This window comes from Hyla sarda (assembly GCF_029499605.1).
Source record: "Hyla sarda isolate aHylSar1 chromosome 1 unlocalized genomic scaffold, aHylSar1.hap1 SUPER_1_unloc_8, whole genome shotgun sequence".
NCBI lineage: Eukaryota > Metazoa > Chordata > Amphibia > Anura > Hylidae > Hyla > Hyla sarda.
Window position 1 is genome coordinate 620,294 of NW_026607594.1, and position 17,207 is coordinate 637,500.

General features: G+C 47.8%; 1 protein-coding gene across 1 annotated transcript in view; it reads left to right on the forward strand.

Annotated features, from left to right (window-relative positions):
• Positions 1-1,590: 1,590 nt before the first annotated feature.
• The window catches only part of LOC130298293 (zinc finger protein 585A-like), a 68,649-nt gene continuing 53,032 nt past the window's right edge, over positions 1,591-17,207 (forward strand). The window contains exons 1-6 of the mRNA XM_056551224.1: positions 1,591-2,207; positions 3,912-4,058; positions 4,335-4,514; positions 5,915-6,041; positions 6,125-6,189; positions 6,356-6,929. Coding sequence (XP_056407199.1) covers positions 3,981-4,058; positions 4,335-4,514; positions 5,915-6,041; positions 6,125-6,189; positions 6,356-6,929 — 1,024 coding nt within the window. The 5' untranslated portion in view covers positions 1,591-2,207; positions 3,912-3,980. The remainder of the gene's footprint in view (positions 2,208-3,911; positions 4,059-4,334; positions 4,515-5,914; positions 6,042-6,124; positions 6,190-6,355; positions 6,930-17,207) is intronic.

Consider the following 17,207-nt stretch of genomic DNA (forward strand, 5'->3'; position numbering starts at 1 on the left):
CTGTCTCTCTGATGCCAGTGGAGATCCTGCAATCCATCTCCTGAGATCCACGATCACCTCCCTAGGTGATGTCAGACGCCGCCACCACGAGGAGTGTTACTGTGTGGCAAAACATTGGGTCCAGCACAGTCCGGACCAGCCACATTCAGCGCCTGCCAGCGCTTACTAACCAGCGGGAGCATTGCATGGACTTAAACATCACAGCACGATACCATCACCAGGAACGGGTAATATCTAATCACTACCACAATAACTTAATGGACATTCAACCAACATTATTTCCCCATTCACAGACGGTTTAGTATCCGGACGTCCAGTAGCTGAACTTGGTGATTCACTGTATGTCTTTTATATGTTATATTTGCCATTTATTTTTCCTTCCACAAGGGCCCTGTGTGAGGAATATACTCAATTAAAATTACATTTACACATCTAATAAAATACAGTGGTCCCTCAACATACGATGGTAATTTGTTCCAAACGACCCATCCTTTGTCGAATCCATCGTATGTTGAGGGATCCGTGCAATGTTAAGTATAGGAAGTCATACTCACCTGTCCCCGTCGCTCCGGACCAGGTCCTCACCGGTCCCGATGCTGTCCCAGGGGCTCCCGATGCTGTCCCGCTGCTCTGGCGTCTTCTTTGGGATCCTCCGGCTTCTTCCGCATCTTCTCCAGGGTCCGGGCCTCGCTTTCTGGTGATGTTATTACGCTGCTGCGCCGGCATGGCGTGCGCACTGACGTAACAACGACGCCGGAAAGCGAGGCCCGACAAGATGCGGAAGACACCGGAGGATCGCGAAGTGGACCCGGAGCAGCGGGGATAGGCAAGTGAACCTGTCCGGGATGCTTAAACTGCCATCCGACAGCAGCTTAAGCATTTTGTGCCGTCGGATAGCAGTTAATGCGATATGTCGGGGGGTTACTGTATCTGTTTAATTGAAGCACGGTCTTGAAAATATTTTGTAATTTTTCTAAAAAACTACTATACTTGAGGTTTGGGCTAATTTACAAATCTGTTTAACTCTCTGGCACCAGTTGATTTAAAAAGAAATGTTTTCTAGTGGAGTACCCCTTTAATACTTCTCCCCAGTTCTCCATCTACACTACCCCCCCCCTCACTATCTCCTCCCCGAGCACAGCGCCCCCTACCTATTGAGGTGCAGCCCGTCCCCACCATAGAGCTTGGATCCACAGAGGAGTCGGCCCAGTTCTCCATAAACCTCCTTCTACAAGATGGCGGCGGCCGGGGAGACATGTGGACACCGCGGGGAGAGAACCAGAAGGAGAAGAAGAACCTGACATATTAGAGGTAAAGACATAACAGGAATAGGGCCACAAGGACAGGAGGGCGGGGCTTCTAGCTGGGGGCCAACTGGGCGGAGATATATGAAATGAGTAAAGATGGCGGAATAACACAAACAGCAGCAGAAACAAGACAATATATTAACCCTTCTCTCTCCAGGAGCAAAGATAAAATAATATTAAAGTAATAAACACAAAAATACATAAAAATAATCCCCAAAGGAGAAATCCCAGGATGAGGGGATCGGCCTCTATATAGGGGAGGGGGTGCGATTAACCCTTGTAAGGTTTTATTGTCAGTACAATGCATGGGTCATACCAGTGTGCGGGGGGAGGAATATACCATCTGTGCTGCTGGAGGGACGTAAGAGAATCCTGACAGGGAGAGAACACACATACCTGTATCTGTAGAGGAGCCGTGTACTTACAGGACCTGCGATGATGTCACCGTCATGTGATCAGTCACATGGAGGAGGAGGAGTCACATGATCAGGGGCTGCTGCTCTAGGCTCATCTGCTCAGTGTATGCAGGACTCTGCTGTCACATGACCATCATCACAGGTCCTTCAACAATCTCTTCTACCCTGCACTGTTCAGCCCCGCCCACTCCTGTCACATGATCCTCCCCACAGGTCCTTCGGCCACAGTCACTTATTTACTGCTAAACTTCGCCCCCAAATGTACTGGTCACATGATTGTGACATCATCACAGGTCCTACACCTCCAGCATGTAGCAGATACAGAGCAGGTCCTGGTGGGGCAGTCACTGCTGTTGTGTTGCGTGTGGAGATCTCTCAGAGCAGCAGCCCCTGATCATGTGACTCCTCCTCCTCCCTGTGACTGATCACATGACGGTGACATCATCGCAGGTCCTGTAAGCACACGGCTCCTCTACAGATACAGGTATGTGTGTGCGGTCACCATCAGATCAGGATTATTGGGGATATTATTAACCCTTAAAGGACTAGTGCAGTGACAAATAACATCCCCTATCCAAAGGATATGGGATAAGTTATAGATTGCGGGGATCCAACTGGTGGGATCCCCCGAGATCTCCTGTATGGGGCCCCAGCAGTTCACAGCGCGCTATCCGACCCCCACAGGAAGCCGCTGCCGAAGCTCCCCCTCCATGTATTTCTATGGGATACATGGTGGGGACATTTTGGCCACCACTCTGTGCAGGGGTTGGCATGCCCCCTTCCTGCAGACTGTCGCGGCCCTGTACAAGAGATCACAGGGGGTCCCAGCAGTCAGATCCCCGCGATCTATAACTTGTCCCCTATCCGTTGTTTATTTTTTACTACAGAACTCCATTAAGAACATGCAGTACATTTACGCCCTGTGCCCCATATGGGATTTAGAGCTTAGGAGCTATAAGCAGCCAGGACTCACCGCTAATGATTAACCCATTAAAGAGGTACTCTGCTGCCACAGTGTTCTGAACGATTGGAGCGGGGGTTGTGCTGGCACAGCCACGCCCCTCGTTCCATCACGCCCTCTCAATAAAGGTCTATGGTAGGAGGCGTGTGTGTATAGTGAAGGGCTGCAAGTCACCTCCCCGCCCATCCTGTCATCTGGTTAATGTCTTCTCAGTGTATTAGTCATTTCTTCCATACAGCAATCTAAGATGGCCGCCACTGTGGTCCCTGTGGCTGCTTCTACCTCCTTCCTTACGGCCGCACACGAGGCACAGTGGTAACATATGGTCTCCTCAGAGGCTTCTCCCTCAGCCTTCTCTGCTCGGGGCCCCTCTGTTCTATCCCCTTTGTTACCACAAACAACGTGTTCAAGATTAAACGGATCTATAACGTGGGTACCTGGAGGGACAACATCCACGTCAGGATTCAAACTCCCGACATAATGTCGTCCCAACCCTGGAGACCAGATTGGCTTTCTGCCCGGATTCTGGACAATTATGTAACATTCCGGGACAATAATTCCCAGTGTGACGCGGATCCATTCACCTATGATCCCACCAACGCTTTATGTGAACTAAAGTACGAAAAGCACAGAGAAGTGTCATGTGACCATGTCACAAAAGTCTTTACACCCCCTGAAGGGAGGCACAATGGTTTGTTCGCAGTGGGATACATACAATGAAGAAATATCAGGTCTAGATGTCCTCAGTCCACTATGAGAGAAGGTGAGATGAGGTAAAGCCGCTCACAATAAGTGTATACGTATGTATATAATAGAAGGTGATAATGTGAGGAAATCCTTGGGATTAGTAGGAGGCAGAAGGTCTCGATCCTGTGTGGAAATATCCCAGATGGATGATCCCTTTATCAATGATTCCAGTGCGGTGTCACCAAATCCCTTATATGTGTAACTGTTCATTGTCTGGAGTCCTGATATTTGGCGCCCTCCAGTGGTCGCGGGAAACACCTAGTTGGCATCAAAATAACTGACTATAGTTAGAATAGGATGGTAAGAGAAGGTGTGTGACATAGGACAGTGACCTCCTGACCTCCGACCATGACAGGTCACATCTACTGGATGATGAAGAGTCCTCAGACACTTTGTCCACCATTTCCTTCTTCTCACCACTCGCGGCTTCTGGTATTACCTGGATAACATTTAACATCGTCTCCTCTTCTTCCCTTCAAGTTTCTCCAATCCAGGATCCTCTGCTGATATCTTCTATATAAGAAAATTCTTCTGGATGACCCATCAACCATGGAGAGAGACAGGAACAAGATGGCCGACAGGATCATAAACCTCACCCTACAGATACTCTTCCAGCTTACTGGAGAGGTGAGGGATTCTGGGAGTGATGTCACATGACCTCATTCTTATCTATGTAATAACAGATGGATATGACTGGAGAGGTGAGGGATTCTGGGAGTGATGTCACATGACCTCATTCTTATCTATGTAATAACAGATGGATATGACTGGAGACGTGAGGGATTCTGGGAGTGATGTCACATGACCTCATTCTTATCTATATAATAACAGAGGGATATGACTGGAGAGGTGAGGGATTCTGGGAATGTATGTAGTGATATTAATGTGTCTCTCCATACACAGGATTACACAGTAGTGAAGAAGTCCTCTAGTGGCCGCTGTCGGGCCCCTGTGTGTGAAGGATGGGGAAGAACCCTGAGCCCAATCCCGGGGCCCCCACCTCAATCCCTGATACATGAGGAAATGGATGAACAGAAAATCCTAGAACTCATCAACAAGATGATGGAACTGCTGACTGGAGAGGTGACCCTACTGGGACATTATACAGTAATGGAGGGGTCTGGTGATGACTGGAGAGGTGACTGCTGGGAATGCTGGGACATTATACAGTAATGGAGGGGTCTGGTGATGACTGGAGAGGTGACACTGCTGGGACATTATACAGTAATGGAGGGGTCTGGTGATGACTGGAGAGGTGACACTGCTGGGACATTATACAGTAATGGAGGGGTCTGGTGATGACTGGAGAGGTGACACTGCTGGGACATTATACAGTAATGGAGGGGTCTGGGGATGACTGGAGAGGTGACACTGCTGGGACATTATACAGTAATGGAGGGGTCTGGTGATGACTGGAGAGGTGACACTGCTGGGACATTATACAGTAATGGAGGGGTCTGGTGATGACTGGAGAGGTGACACTGCTGGGAATGCTGGGACATTATACAGTAATGGAGGGGTCTGGTGATGACTGGAGAGGTGACACTGCTGGGACATTATACAGTAATGGAGGGGTCTGGTGATGACTGGAGAGGTGACACTACTGGGAATGCTGGGATATTATACAGTAATGGAGGGGTCTGGTGATGACTGGAGAGGTGACACTGCTGGAACATTATACAGTAATGGAGGGGTCTGGTGATGACTGGAGAGGTGACACTGCTGGGACATTATACAGTAATGGAGGGGTCTGGTGATGACTGGAGAGGTGACACTGCTGGGACATTATACAGTAATGGAGGGGGTCTGGTGATGACTGGAGAGGTGACACTGCTGGGACATTATACAGTAATGGAGGGGTCTGGTGATTACTGGAGAGGTGACACTGCTGGGACATTATACAGTAATGGAGGGGTCTGGGGATGACTGGAGAGGTGACCCTGCTGGGACATTATACAGTAATGGAGGGGTCTGGTGATGACTGGAGAGGTGACACTGCTGGGAATGCAGGGACATTATACAGTAATGGAGGGGTCTGGTGATGACTGGAGAGGTGACACTGCTGGGAATGCTGGGACATTATACAGTAATGGAGGGATCTGGTGATGACTGGAGAGGTGACACTGCTGGGACATTATACAATAATGGAGGGGTCTGGTGATGACTGGAGAGGTGACACTGCTGGGACATTATACAGTAATGGAGGGGTCTGGTGATGACTGGAGAGGTGACACTGCTGGGACATTATACAGTAATGGAGGGTTCTGGTGATGACTGGAGAGGTGACACTGCTGGGACATTATACAGTAATGGAGGGGTCTGGTGATGACTGGAGAGGTGACACTGCTGGGAATGCTGGGACATTATACAGTAATGGAGGGGTCTGGTGATGACTGGAGAGGTGACACTGCTGGGAATGCTGGGACATTATACAGTAACACCACTGGAGGGGTCGGGGTGATGACTGTATCATTGTGTGTCAGGTTCCTATAAGGTGTCAGGACGTGGCGGTCTATTTCTCCATGGAGGAGTGGGAGTATGTAGAAGGACACAAGGATCAGTACAAGGATCAGGTCATGATGGAGGATCAGCAGCCCCTCACATCACCAGGTAATAGACATGACTATATACACACGTCCTCTCATTATTTGTATGTAAAGAATGAATTCAGTCTCTGTATGTGTTCCCTACAGTCAGATCCAGTAAGAGAACAGCACCAGAGAGGTGTCCCCGTCCTCTTCTTCCACAGGATGATCAGGTAGATGGAGATATTCCCTATGATCTGTAGAAGGGCTGTGAAGCTCTTGTGGTCAGTCCCCTCACCCTCCATGACTCCTCATCTCCTGCTCATCTATAACATCCCACGTGACTTCTCCTACTGTCTGATTACTTTTACAATATTTATTCCACATCTTATGAATCAGGGTGAAGATCCGAACATTATTAATGCTCCAGAGACAGATGTAAGCAGTGATGAACAGTGTAAGGAGGACATTCCTACAGAGAAAGATCTGATCTATATTAATGGTACAGATATGAAGGAAGAAGAAGAGACAGATGTGAGCGGCGATGAGCAGTATAAGGAGGACATTCCTACAGGGAAAGATCTGAACTATAGTAATACTACAGACTTAAGGGAAGAAGAAGAGAGAGACAGGAGCATTGATGAGCATTATAAGGAGGACATTCATACAGGGAAAGATCTGATCTATAGTAATGCTACAGACATAAAGGAAGAAGAAGAGACAGATGGGAGCGGTGATGAGCAGTATAAGGACAACATTTCAACAGGAAAAGATCTGATCTATGGTAATAATACAGAATTAAGGGAAGAAGAAGAGACAGATGGGATCAGTAATGAGCAGTATAAGGACAACATTTCAACAAGAAAAGATCTGATCTATAGTAATACTACAGACTTAAGGGAAGAAGAAGAAGAGACAGATGTGAGTGGTGATGAGCAGTATGAGAAGGACATTCCTACAGATAACCGCCCAGGTGAGTAGTAACCACTAAATGCAGAGAACAGTCCCAGATTCTGCTAAGTCACCGAATGTAATACATTTTTTACTCCGATGGAAAACTATTTTTTTTAATCAACTGGTGCTATAAAGTTATTCAGAATTTAAATTACTTCTGTAAGTTGTGTAGTTATTTTCAGTCTGATCACAGTGCTCTCTGCTGCCACCTCTGTCCATGTCAGGAACTGTGTGGAGCAGGAAAGTTTTGCTATGGGGATTTGCTCCTTCTTAGGAAAGTTCCCCACACGGACATAGGTGTCAGCAGAGAGCACTGTGGTCAGACTGGAAAGAACTACACAACAAAAAGAACATACAGCAGCTGATAAGTTGTGGAAGGATAAAGATTTTTAAATAAAAGTAATTTACAAATCTGTTTAACTGTGCTCAACAGTCCACTTTGACCACCCAAAGGATAGGGGATAAGATGTCTGTTCGCGGGAGTCCCGCCGCTGGGACCACCTGTGATCTCCGTGCAGAGATTTCACCCCGGCGGTCCTGTACAGCCCACTGAGCTAACCAGCATGTGTTTTGTTCCGTTATAGATGCCGCAACTTTGATCGCGGCATCTCAAAGGGTTAATACCGGACATCAGCCTAATCAGCGATGTCCGGTATTAGCCAAAGGTCCTGGTTGCTGATAGAAACTGAGACCCATCGGGTATGAAGCGCGATCAGCTCCTGAGCATGATTCGCATAATGGGAGCAGGGAATGGGCGTAAATATATGTCTATTGTGGTTAAGGTTCCCGGTTTAGGTTGTATTGTGTCTGTAGTCACTGACTGTGTTATGCAGCTGTCCTCACTCTGTATACATCATGCTGTGCTGAATGGGATTTTGTCATAGACTTCCATGGTCTGTACTTACACTGTACGTCTCTTTACTCACTTTTTAGTAAAAGAAGTTTAAATTAAAAAAAAAAGAAGTAAAAGATAACACTATGTTATACATACCGATCGTACCAACCTGATCTATGAGCATAACAAGTCAATTTTACAGCACATAACATGATTGATTGTTCCCGCAAAAAACAAGCATAAGAGTCTGGAGATGGAAAAATGAGGAGAGGAGGAAACAAATGAAGATGCAAAAATTTAATTTCCTGGGTCGTTATGGGATCTAAATAGTCTAGGGCACCATTTATGCTGGAGAGCAGGGACACCTGTCAAAGACAATGTCCCTGCTCCTTGTAAGGTGTCCCTGCTATCAGAACGGCTTTGTGATAGAAGTAGCAGAGAGAGATCCCTGCAGATAGATAGATATATATATATATATATCTTTTATTTTATTTTTTTTCAATTCTATTTTTGAGTTTTACAAGTTTAACATTGTAGATAACAAAGACAGGAAATCACTCAGAAGTCAAGGGATAGGGGACTTAGAATGCAGTGATAACATTGGCGGAGCGACACGCAGGCCACAATGATCTAAAACAGGTGAACGGAATGCAAATAAAAAGGTAATGAGCTCTTCCTTAAAGTCAAGAAGAAGTAAGAGACTAGAAAAGGAGATGGGGATAGGGAATAGAGAATAATAGAAAAGAGGAAGGGAAGTGAGAAGGATGGAAAGGGAGTGTAAGGCAAGGAGAACGAGGAAGGAATAGGTAGAGAAGGGGGGGGGGTAGAGATAAGAGAGTACATTTAGTGGAAACTATGGACAGGTGTCTCCCAAATCAACAATAAGGAAGAGAGAGGCCCAACTATATACAGACCGAGAAATATGAACAAGGGCGGTAATAAGCAAGTCAAATGCAGAATCAAGACATGGCAAACAAAACAGGTAGAGTAAAAAGCAGGTCAACTGTGGGTTAAAAATGTGAATGAGTAGAAAAAAAGCAGGTAGGTCACAACTAGTCCCCATAAGAAAAAAGCAGAAACATTTAAATAAATCCGAAGGTTCAGGGGAGGAAGGGGGAGGGGGACCGATTGAGGTACGGAGTGACCCAGAAGGGGCTGTGGCAGGTTTGGTTGAGTGATATATTTTCCAAGGAGCCGATACTTTGAGGAAAATGGCGGGGTTTCTCATCTCCCAACTCGCTAACTCCTCCATTCTACAGATATGATCTATTTTGTCCAGCCCACTAGGAATCATGGGAGGTTCCTTACATCTCCAGTTGGCTGGTATTAGAAGCTTTGCTGCGGTCAGCATGGACGTTGTTAGGTCAGATTTTTTAGGGTGGAAATGAGGGTCAGGTGCCCAAAGCAAAGACGGGGGGGGGGGGGAGGCTGAAAGGGGATCTTCTGTTCAGTGAAAGTCCTAATAATTGACATAACTTAATTCCAGAAGGGTTTGATCTTGGGGCAGTTAAGCCAAATATGGGAGAGGGTACCTGAGACAAGAAACTGAGACAAGAAATTGTAGGTGGACCTAGCGGATGAGGGGAGCAATGAGAGAGGATAAAGAGACTCACCTGAGTAAAAAACTTTTATTGTGAGGTTCCGGAATGCCTTCCATGCATCAGGAAAATGATTAGTATCTAAACCTGCATATAAAGGTAAGTTCTCTAAGTGAGTGACTGGGGAGATATTAGGCCTGTCACTTAGAGAGCTCAAGTACTGTCTATAAGCTCTAATGGTCCCTATGCTCAAGGGGTTGGCATTTTTTGGGAGTGTAGTACATGGGAGAGAAGACCAGAGTGCTCTGTAAGTCATATCCTCCATCAAAGTTCTCTCCACTTCACCAAATAAAAGTCTAGGCGGTGGGCACGTCAAGTGCAGCCATCTGGAGAGATTGATTGCCAAATAATATTTGGAGAGGTCAGGTAGACCCATACCACCTCTTGTTGGTTTCAGTGTCAGAAGCCTATAGGGCAACCTAAATTTCCTGCCCGACCATAAGAAAGAGGTAAACATAGAGCGTAACATTTGGAACCGCAATGGGTACTGTTTGTAAAACATAAAGCACTTGTGGAAGAATATATGTTTTTAAATAATTTTTCCTACCCAGCTAAGAGGTCATGGAAAGCTTAAACTCCCACAGTTGCGCTTCAATTTTATGCGATAGCGGTAAATATTTTTCTGAATAGAGTGAGGAAGGATGTTTGGTTAAGTTGATGCCTAAGTATGTAATATGATTATCAGGCCAGTGGAAGGGGGCTAGGGCCTTAAGGGGGGGCACAGCCATGGCAGGAAGCGTTATAATAAGGATTTCAGATTTACTGACATTTATCGTAAAGTTAGAAGCTAAACCATATGAGTAAAAAATATCTAATACCTGGGGGAGCGCTACATCGGGGTGGGGGAGCGCTACATCGGGGTTAGAGATGAGATGGAGCAAGTCATCAGCAAAGGCTTATGGACATAATTGCCAACCTGAACGCCCTGTATAGTGTTAGTCTGCCTGATCTTTTGGATCAAAGTCTCTATTGTTGGGATGAAAAGGGAGGGCGACAATGGACAGCCCTGGCGTGTCCCATTCCGGATATCGAAGTGTGGAGTAAGTGTACCATTTAGTTGTAGCCTGGCTGTGGGGCAAGAGTACAGAGAGTATATGGCTGAGGAACATAATTGTGGGAAATTACATTTTGTAAGCATAGCATTCATGAAGTACCATGAGACTCTATCAAACACTTTTTCAGCCTCTGTTCCCTATAAGAGTAAATCGGAATGAGAAATATGTGCATGATGTAGAAGAGAGATAAGACGTGAGGTGTTATGTTTCCCTTCTCTAGCCTGTACAAAACCCACCTGCTCGGGACCAATCAGTTTCGGTAAGATAGATTTCAGACGAGAGACCGAGAGTTTAGCCGACCATTATCATCTGAATTCAGCAGTGAGATGGGGCGATAACTGCCACATTAGGGAGGAGGGTAATATGTGTCTCAAGAGCTTGAGGTGGTAGAGTGACGCCTTGCAGGAGAGCATTGCACAATTCAACGAATTTAGCCAGAAGAGGATTGCGCAATGTTTTATAGTACGATAGGAGTAGACCATCTGATCCTGGGCTTTTGCCTGAGAGGGGATGGAGGAAAGGACTTCAGATACCTCCTCTATTGTGAAAGGAGAGATTAGGAAGCATGTTATCACGGAATCCATGTCCGGAGGGTGTGGTAGGTTGTAAAGGGAGCTACAAAAATGGAGAAATTCTTTAGTTATGGAGTCTGTCTCAGAGACTATAAAACCGGAGGGAGTTTTACTTTGGTGTATGAAGGATTGTTCAGATCTTTTGTGAGTTTAGAACCTTTGTCTCCATGGGCATAGTATTTAAAGGCAGAAGACTGGTAAACCTTGGCCGATCTAATGTTAAGGAGATCTTTTAGTTCACTTCTGAGGAGAGTCTAATTGAGCTGAGCTTTGCTTCTTCAGTCGCGGGGTAAGAGCAATAAATTCACCCCTAATAAAGGCCTTATGGGCTTCCCAGATAATGGGGTATGACACATCTGGAGTGTCATTACATGTGAAGTAGTCTGTGAGTAATTGGGAGAACTTTTCCATACGAGGTTTAGAATATAAGAGTTTCATTTAACGTCCAGGACCAGCATCTGCGAGGTATGTTAGAGAAAGAGAGTCCGACACTAACTGGAGCATGATCTGATAATGTAATAGATCCTATTTTGGAAGATGTAGTCTGAGTGAGGAATCTATCAGAAATCATAATGTAATCTATTCTATGAAATGAATGATGCAGGGAAGAATAAAAGAGTAATCACGGACCGTTGGGTTATGAAGTCTCCAAATATCTACGAGATGGAGAGAGATAAGAGCTTTACGGACAGCTGCTAAAGCCCTATAAGGTATTGCTGAGCATTGAGTAGAGGTGTCGAGCAAAGGCTTTAAGGCTAAATTAAAGTCTCCACCCAGTAGTAGTAGTAGTATGATCTCCTCTTCAAATTGTTCTAGTCGATTTAAGGTGTCAATGATCCAGGCATCTTGATTGGGGTTTGGGGTGTACAGATTGGCAATGGTATCCAGGTAAGGAGCCCTTGAGAAACAGATATCTACCTACAGGATCAAGAAGTGATGTACCATGTACATACGGCATGTCACGATGCCGGCTGGCAGGTAGTGGATCCTCTGTGCCAGAGAGGGATTGGCGTGGACCGTGCTAGTGGATCGGTTCTAAGTCACTACTGGTTTTCACCAGAGCCCGCCGCAAAGCGGGATGGTCTTGCTGCGGCGGTAGTGACCAGGTCGTATCCACTAGCAACGGCTCAACCTCTCTGGCTGCTGAAGATAGGCGCGGTACAAGGGAGTAGACAGAAGCAAGGTCGGACGTAGCAGAAGGTCGGGGCAGGCAGCAAGGATCGTAGTCAGGGGCAACGGCAGGAGGTCTGGAACACAGGCTACGAACATACAAGGAAACGCTTTCACTGGCACGATGGCAACAAGATCCGGCAAGGAAGTGCAGGGGAAGTGAGGTGATATAGGGAAGTGCACAGGTGAACATACTAATTGGAACCACTGGCCCTTTAAATCGCAAAGACCCGGCGCGCGCGCGCCCTAGGGAGCGGGGCCGCGCGCGCCGGGACAGGACCGATGGAGAGCGAGTCAGGTACGGGAGCCGGGGTGCGCATCGCGAGCGGGCGCTACCCGCATCGCGAATCGCATCCCGGCTGGAGGCGGTATCGCAGCGCCCCGGGTCAGTGGATCTGACCGGAGCGCTGCAGTGAGGAGAGTGTAGCGAGCGCTCCGGGGAACAGTACCCCCCCCCCCCCTTGGGTCTCCCCCTCTTCTTAGAGCCTGAGAACCTGAGGAGCAGACTTTTGTCTAGGATATTGTCCTCAGGTTCCCAGGATCTCTCTTCTGGACCACAACCCTCCCAATCAACTAAAAAAAAAGTTTTCCCTCTGACCTTTTTTGATGCCAGAATCTCTTTGACGGAGAAGATGTCCGAGGAGCCGGAAACAGGAGTGGGGGGAACAGATTTGGGAGAGAAACGGTTGATGATAAGTGGTTTAAGAAGAGAAACGTGAAAGGCATTAGGAATACGAAGAGAAGGAGGAAGAAGAAGTTTGTAAGAGACAGGATTAATCTGGCACAAAATTTTGAAAGGACCAAGATAGCGTGGTCCCAACTTGTAGCTAGGGACACGGAAGCGGACATATTTAGCGGAGAGCCATACCTTGTCTCCAGGGGAAAAAATGGGAGGAGCTCTTCTTTTCTTATCCGCGAACTTCTTCATGCGTGATGAAGCCTGTAAGAGAGAATTTTGGGTCTCTCTCCATATGATGGAAAGATCACGAGAAATTTCATCCACAGCGGGCAGACCAGAGGGCAAGGGGGTAGGGAGGGGGGGAAGAGGGTGACGGCCGTACACCACGAAAAATGGGGATTTGGAGGAAGATTCAGAGACTCTGAAGTTATACGAGAATTCGGCCCATGGTAGAAGATCTGCCCAATCATCCTGGCGGGAGGAAACAAAATGTCGTAAATAATCACCCAAGACCTGGTTAACTCTTTCTACTTGTCCATTGGATTGAGGATGATATGCAGAAGAAAAATTTAATTTAATCTTGAGTTGTTTACAGAGAGCCCTCCAGAATTTAGACACGAATTGGACGCCTCTATCCGAGACGATCTGCGTAGGCAACCCGTGAAGACGAAAAATGTGTACAAAAAATTGTTTAGCCAACTGAGGCGCTGAAGGAAGACCAGGAAGAGGGATGAAATGTGCCATTTTGGAGAATCGATCAACGACCACCCAAATAACAGTGTTGCCACGGGATGGGGGTAAGTCAGTAATAAAATCCATACCAATCAGAGACCAAGGCTGTTCGGGGACAGGCAGAGGATGAAGAAAACCAGCGGGCTTCTGGCGAGGAGTCTTATCCCGGGCACAGATAGTGCAGGCACGCACAAAGTCCACAACATCCGTCCCCAGAGTCGGCCACCAATAGAAGCGAGAGATGAGTTGCACAGATTTCTTGATGCCTGCATGACCTGCGAGATGGGAGGAGTGACCCCATTTGAGGATTCCGAGGCGTTGGCGTGGAGAAACGAAGGTCTTTCCTGGAGGAGTTTGCCTGATGGAGGCTGGAGAAGTGGAAATCAGGCAGTCAGGAGGAATGATGTGTTGCGGAGAGAGTTCAACTTCAGAAGCATCCGAGGAACGAGAGAGAGCATCGGCCCTAATGTTCTTATCGGCAGGCCGAAAGTGAATTTCAAAATTAAATCGGGCAAAGAACAGGGACCACCTGGCCTGGCGAGGATTCAGCCGTTGGGCAGACTGGAGGTAGGAGAGGTTCTTGTGGTCGGTGTAAATAATAACTGGAAATCTTGATCCCTCCAGCAGATGCCTCCATTCCTCAAGTGCTAATTTAATGGCTAGAAGCTCTCGATCCCCGATGGAGTAGTTCCTCTCCGCCGGAGAGAAGGTCCTAGAAAAAAAACCACAAGTAACAGCATGCCCGGAAGAATTCTTTTGTAGAAGGACAGCTCCAGCTCCCACTGAGGAGGCATCAACCTCCAATAGGAAGGGTTTAGATGGGTCAGGTCTGGAGAGCACAGGAGCCGAAGAAAAGGCAGACTTGAGCCGTTTAAAGGCGTCTTCCGCTTGAGGAGGCCAAGACTTGGGATCGGCATTTTTTTTTGGTTAAAGCCACGATAGGAGCCACAACGGTAGAAAAATGTGGAATAAATTGCCTGTAATAATTGGCGAACCCCAAAAAACGTTGGATAGCACGGAGTCCGGAGGGGCGTGGCCAATCTAAAACGGCAGAGAGTTTGTCTGGATCCATTTGTAGTCCCTGGCCAGAGACCAAGTATCCTAGGAAAGGAAGAGATTGGCATTCAAACAGACATTTCTCTATTTTGGCATAGAGTTGATTATCACGAAGTCTCTGAAGAACCATACGGACATGCTGGCGGTGTTCTTCTAGATTGGCAGAAAAAATCAGGATATCGTCCAGATATACAACAACACAGGAGTATAAGAGATCACGAAAAATTTCATTAACAAAGTCTTGGAAGACGGCAGGGGCGTTGCACAGGCCAAAGGGCATGACCAGATACTCAAAGTGTCCATCTCTGGTGTTAAATGCCGTTTTCCATTCATCCCCCTCTCTGATGCGGATGAGATTATAAGCACCTCTTAAGTCCAGTTTGGTAAAGATGTGGGCACCTTGGAGGCGATCAAAGAGTTCAGAGATGAGGGGTAGGGGGTAGCGGTTTTTAACCGTGATTTTATTAAGACCGCGGTAGTCAATGCAAGGACGTAGAGAGCCATCTTTTTTGGACACAAAGAAAAATCCGGCTCCGGCAGGAGAGGAAGATTTACGGATAAAGCCCTTTTTTAAATTTTCCTGGACGTATTCAGACATGGCAAGAGTCTCTGGGGCGGACAGAGGATAAATTCTGCCCCGGGGTGGAGTAGTGCCCGGGAGGAGGTCGATAGGACAATCATAAGGCCTGTGAGGAGGTAGAGTCTCAGCTTGTTTTTTGCAAAAAACATCCGCAAAGTCCATATAGGCCTTAGGGAGACCGGTTACAGGAGGAACCACAGAGTCACGGCAAGGGTTACTGGGAACCGGTTTTAGGCAGTCCTTGGAACAAGAGGGCCCCCAACTCTTGATCTCCCCAGTGGACCAATCCAGGGTTGGGGAATGAAGTTGAAGCCAGGGAAGTCCAAGGAGAATTTCAGAAGTGCAATTGGGGAGGACCAAAAGTTCAATCCTCTCGTGATGAGGTCCGATGCACATTAGAAGGGGCTCCGTGCGAAAACGTATGGTACAGTCCAATCTTTCATTGTTTACACAATTGATGTAGAGGGGTCTGGCGAGACTGGTCACCGGGATGTTGAACCTGCTGACGAGAGAGGCCAAAATAAAATTTCCTGCAGATCCGGAGTCCAAGAAGGCCACAGCAGAGAAGGAGAAGGCAGAGGCAGACATCCGCACAGGCACAGTAAGACGTGGAGAAGCAGAGTAGACATCAAGGACTGTCTCACCTTTGTGCGGAGTCAGCGTACGTCTTTCCAGGCGGGGAGGACGGATAGGACAATCCTTCAGGAAGTGTTCGGTACTAGCACAGTACAGGCAGAGATTCTCCATGCGGCGTCGTGTCCTCTCTTGAGGTGTCAGGCGAGACCGGTCGACCTGCATAGCCTCCACGGCGGGAGGCACAGGAACAGATTGCAGGGGACCAGAGGAGAGAGGAGCCGGGGAGAAGAAACGCCTCGTGCGAACAGAGTCCATATCCTGGCGGAGCTCCTGACGCCTTTCGGAAAAACGCATGTCAATGCGAGTGGCTAGGTGAATGAGTTCATGTAGATTAGCAGGGATTTCTCGTGCGGCCAGAACATCTTTAATGTTGCTGGATAGGCCTTTTTTAAAGGTCGCGCAGAGGGCCTCATTATTCCAGGATAATTCTGAAGCAAGAGTACGGAATTGTACGGCATACTCGCCAACGGAAGAATTACCCTGGACCAGGTTCAACAGGGCAGTCTCAGCAGAAGAGGCTCGGGCAGGTTCCTCAAAGACACTTCGAATTTCCGAGAAGAAGGAGTGTACAGAGGCAGTGACGGGGTCATTGCGGTCCCAGAGCGGTGTGGCCCAAGACAGGGCTTTTCCAGACAGAAGGCTGACTACGAAAGCCACCTTAGACCTTTCAGTGGGAAACTGATCCGACATCATCTCCAGGTGCAGGGAACATTGGGAAAGAAAGCCACGGCAAAACTTAGAGTCCCCATCAAATTTATCCGGCAAGGATAGTCGTAGACCAGAAGCGGCCACTCGCTGCGGAGGAGGTGCAGGAGCTGGCGGAGGAGATGATTGCTGAAGCTGTGGTAGTAACTGCTGAAGCATAACGGTCAGTTGAGACAGCTGTTGGCCTTGTTGCGCTATCTGTTGCGACTGCTGGGCGACCACCGTGGTGAGGTCAGCGACAACTGGCAGAGGAACTTCAGCGGGATCCATGGCCGGATCTACTGTCACGATGCCGGCTGGCAGGTAGTGGATCCTCTGTGCCAGAGAGGGATTGGCGTGGACCGTGCTAGTGGATCGGTTCTAAGTCACTACTGGTTTTCACCAGAGCCTGCCGCAAAGCGGGATGGTCTTGCTGCGGCGGTAGTGACCAGGTCGTATCCACTAGCAACGGCTCAACCTCTCTGGCTGCTGAAGATAGGCGCGGTACAAGGGAGTAGACAGAAGCAAGGTCGGACGTAGCAGAAGGTCGGGGCAGGCAGCAAGGATCGTAGTCAGGGGCAACGGCAGGAGGTCTGGAACACAGGCTAGGAACACACAAGGAAACGCTTTCACTGGCACGATGGCAACAAGATCCGGCAAGGAAGTGCAGGGGAAGTGAGGTGATATAGGGAAGTGCACA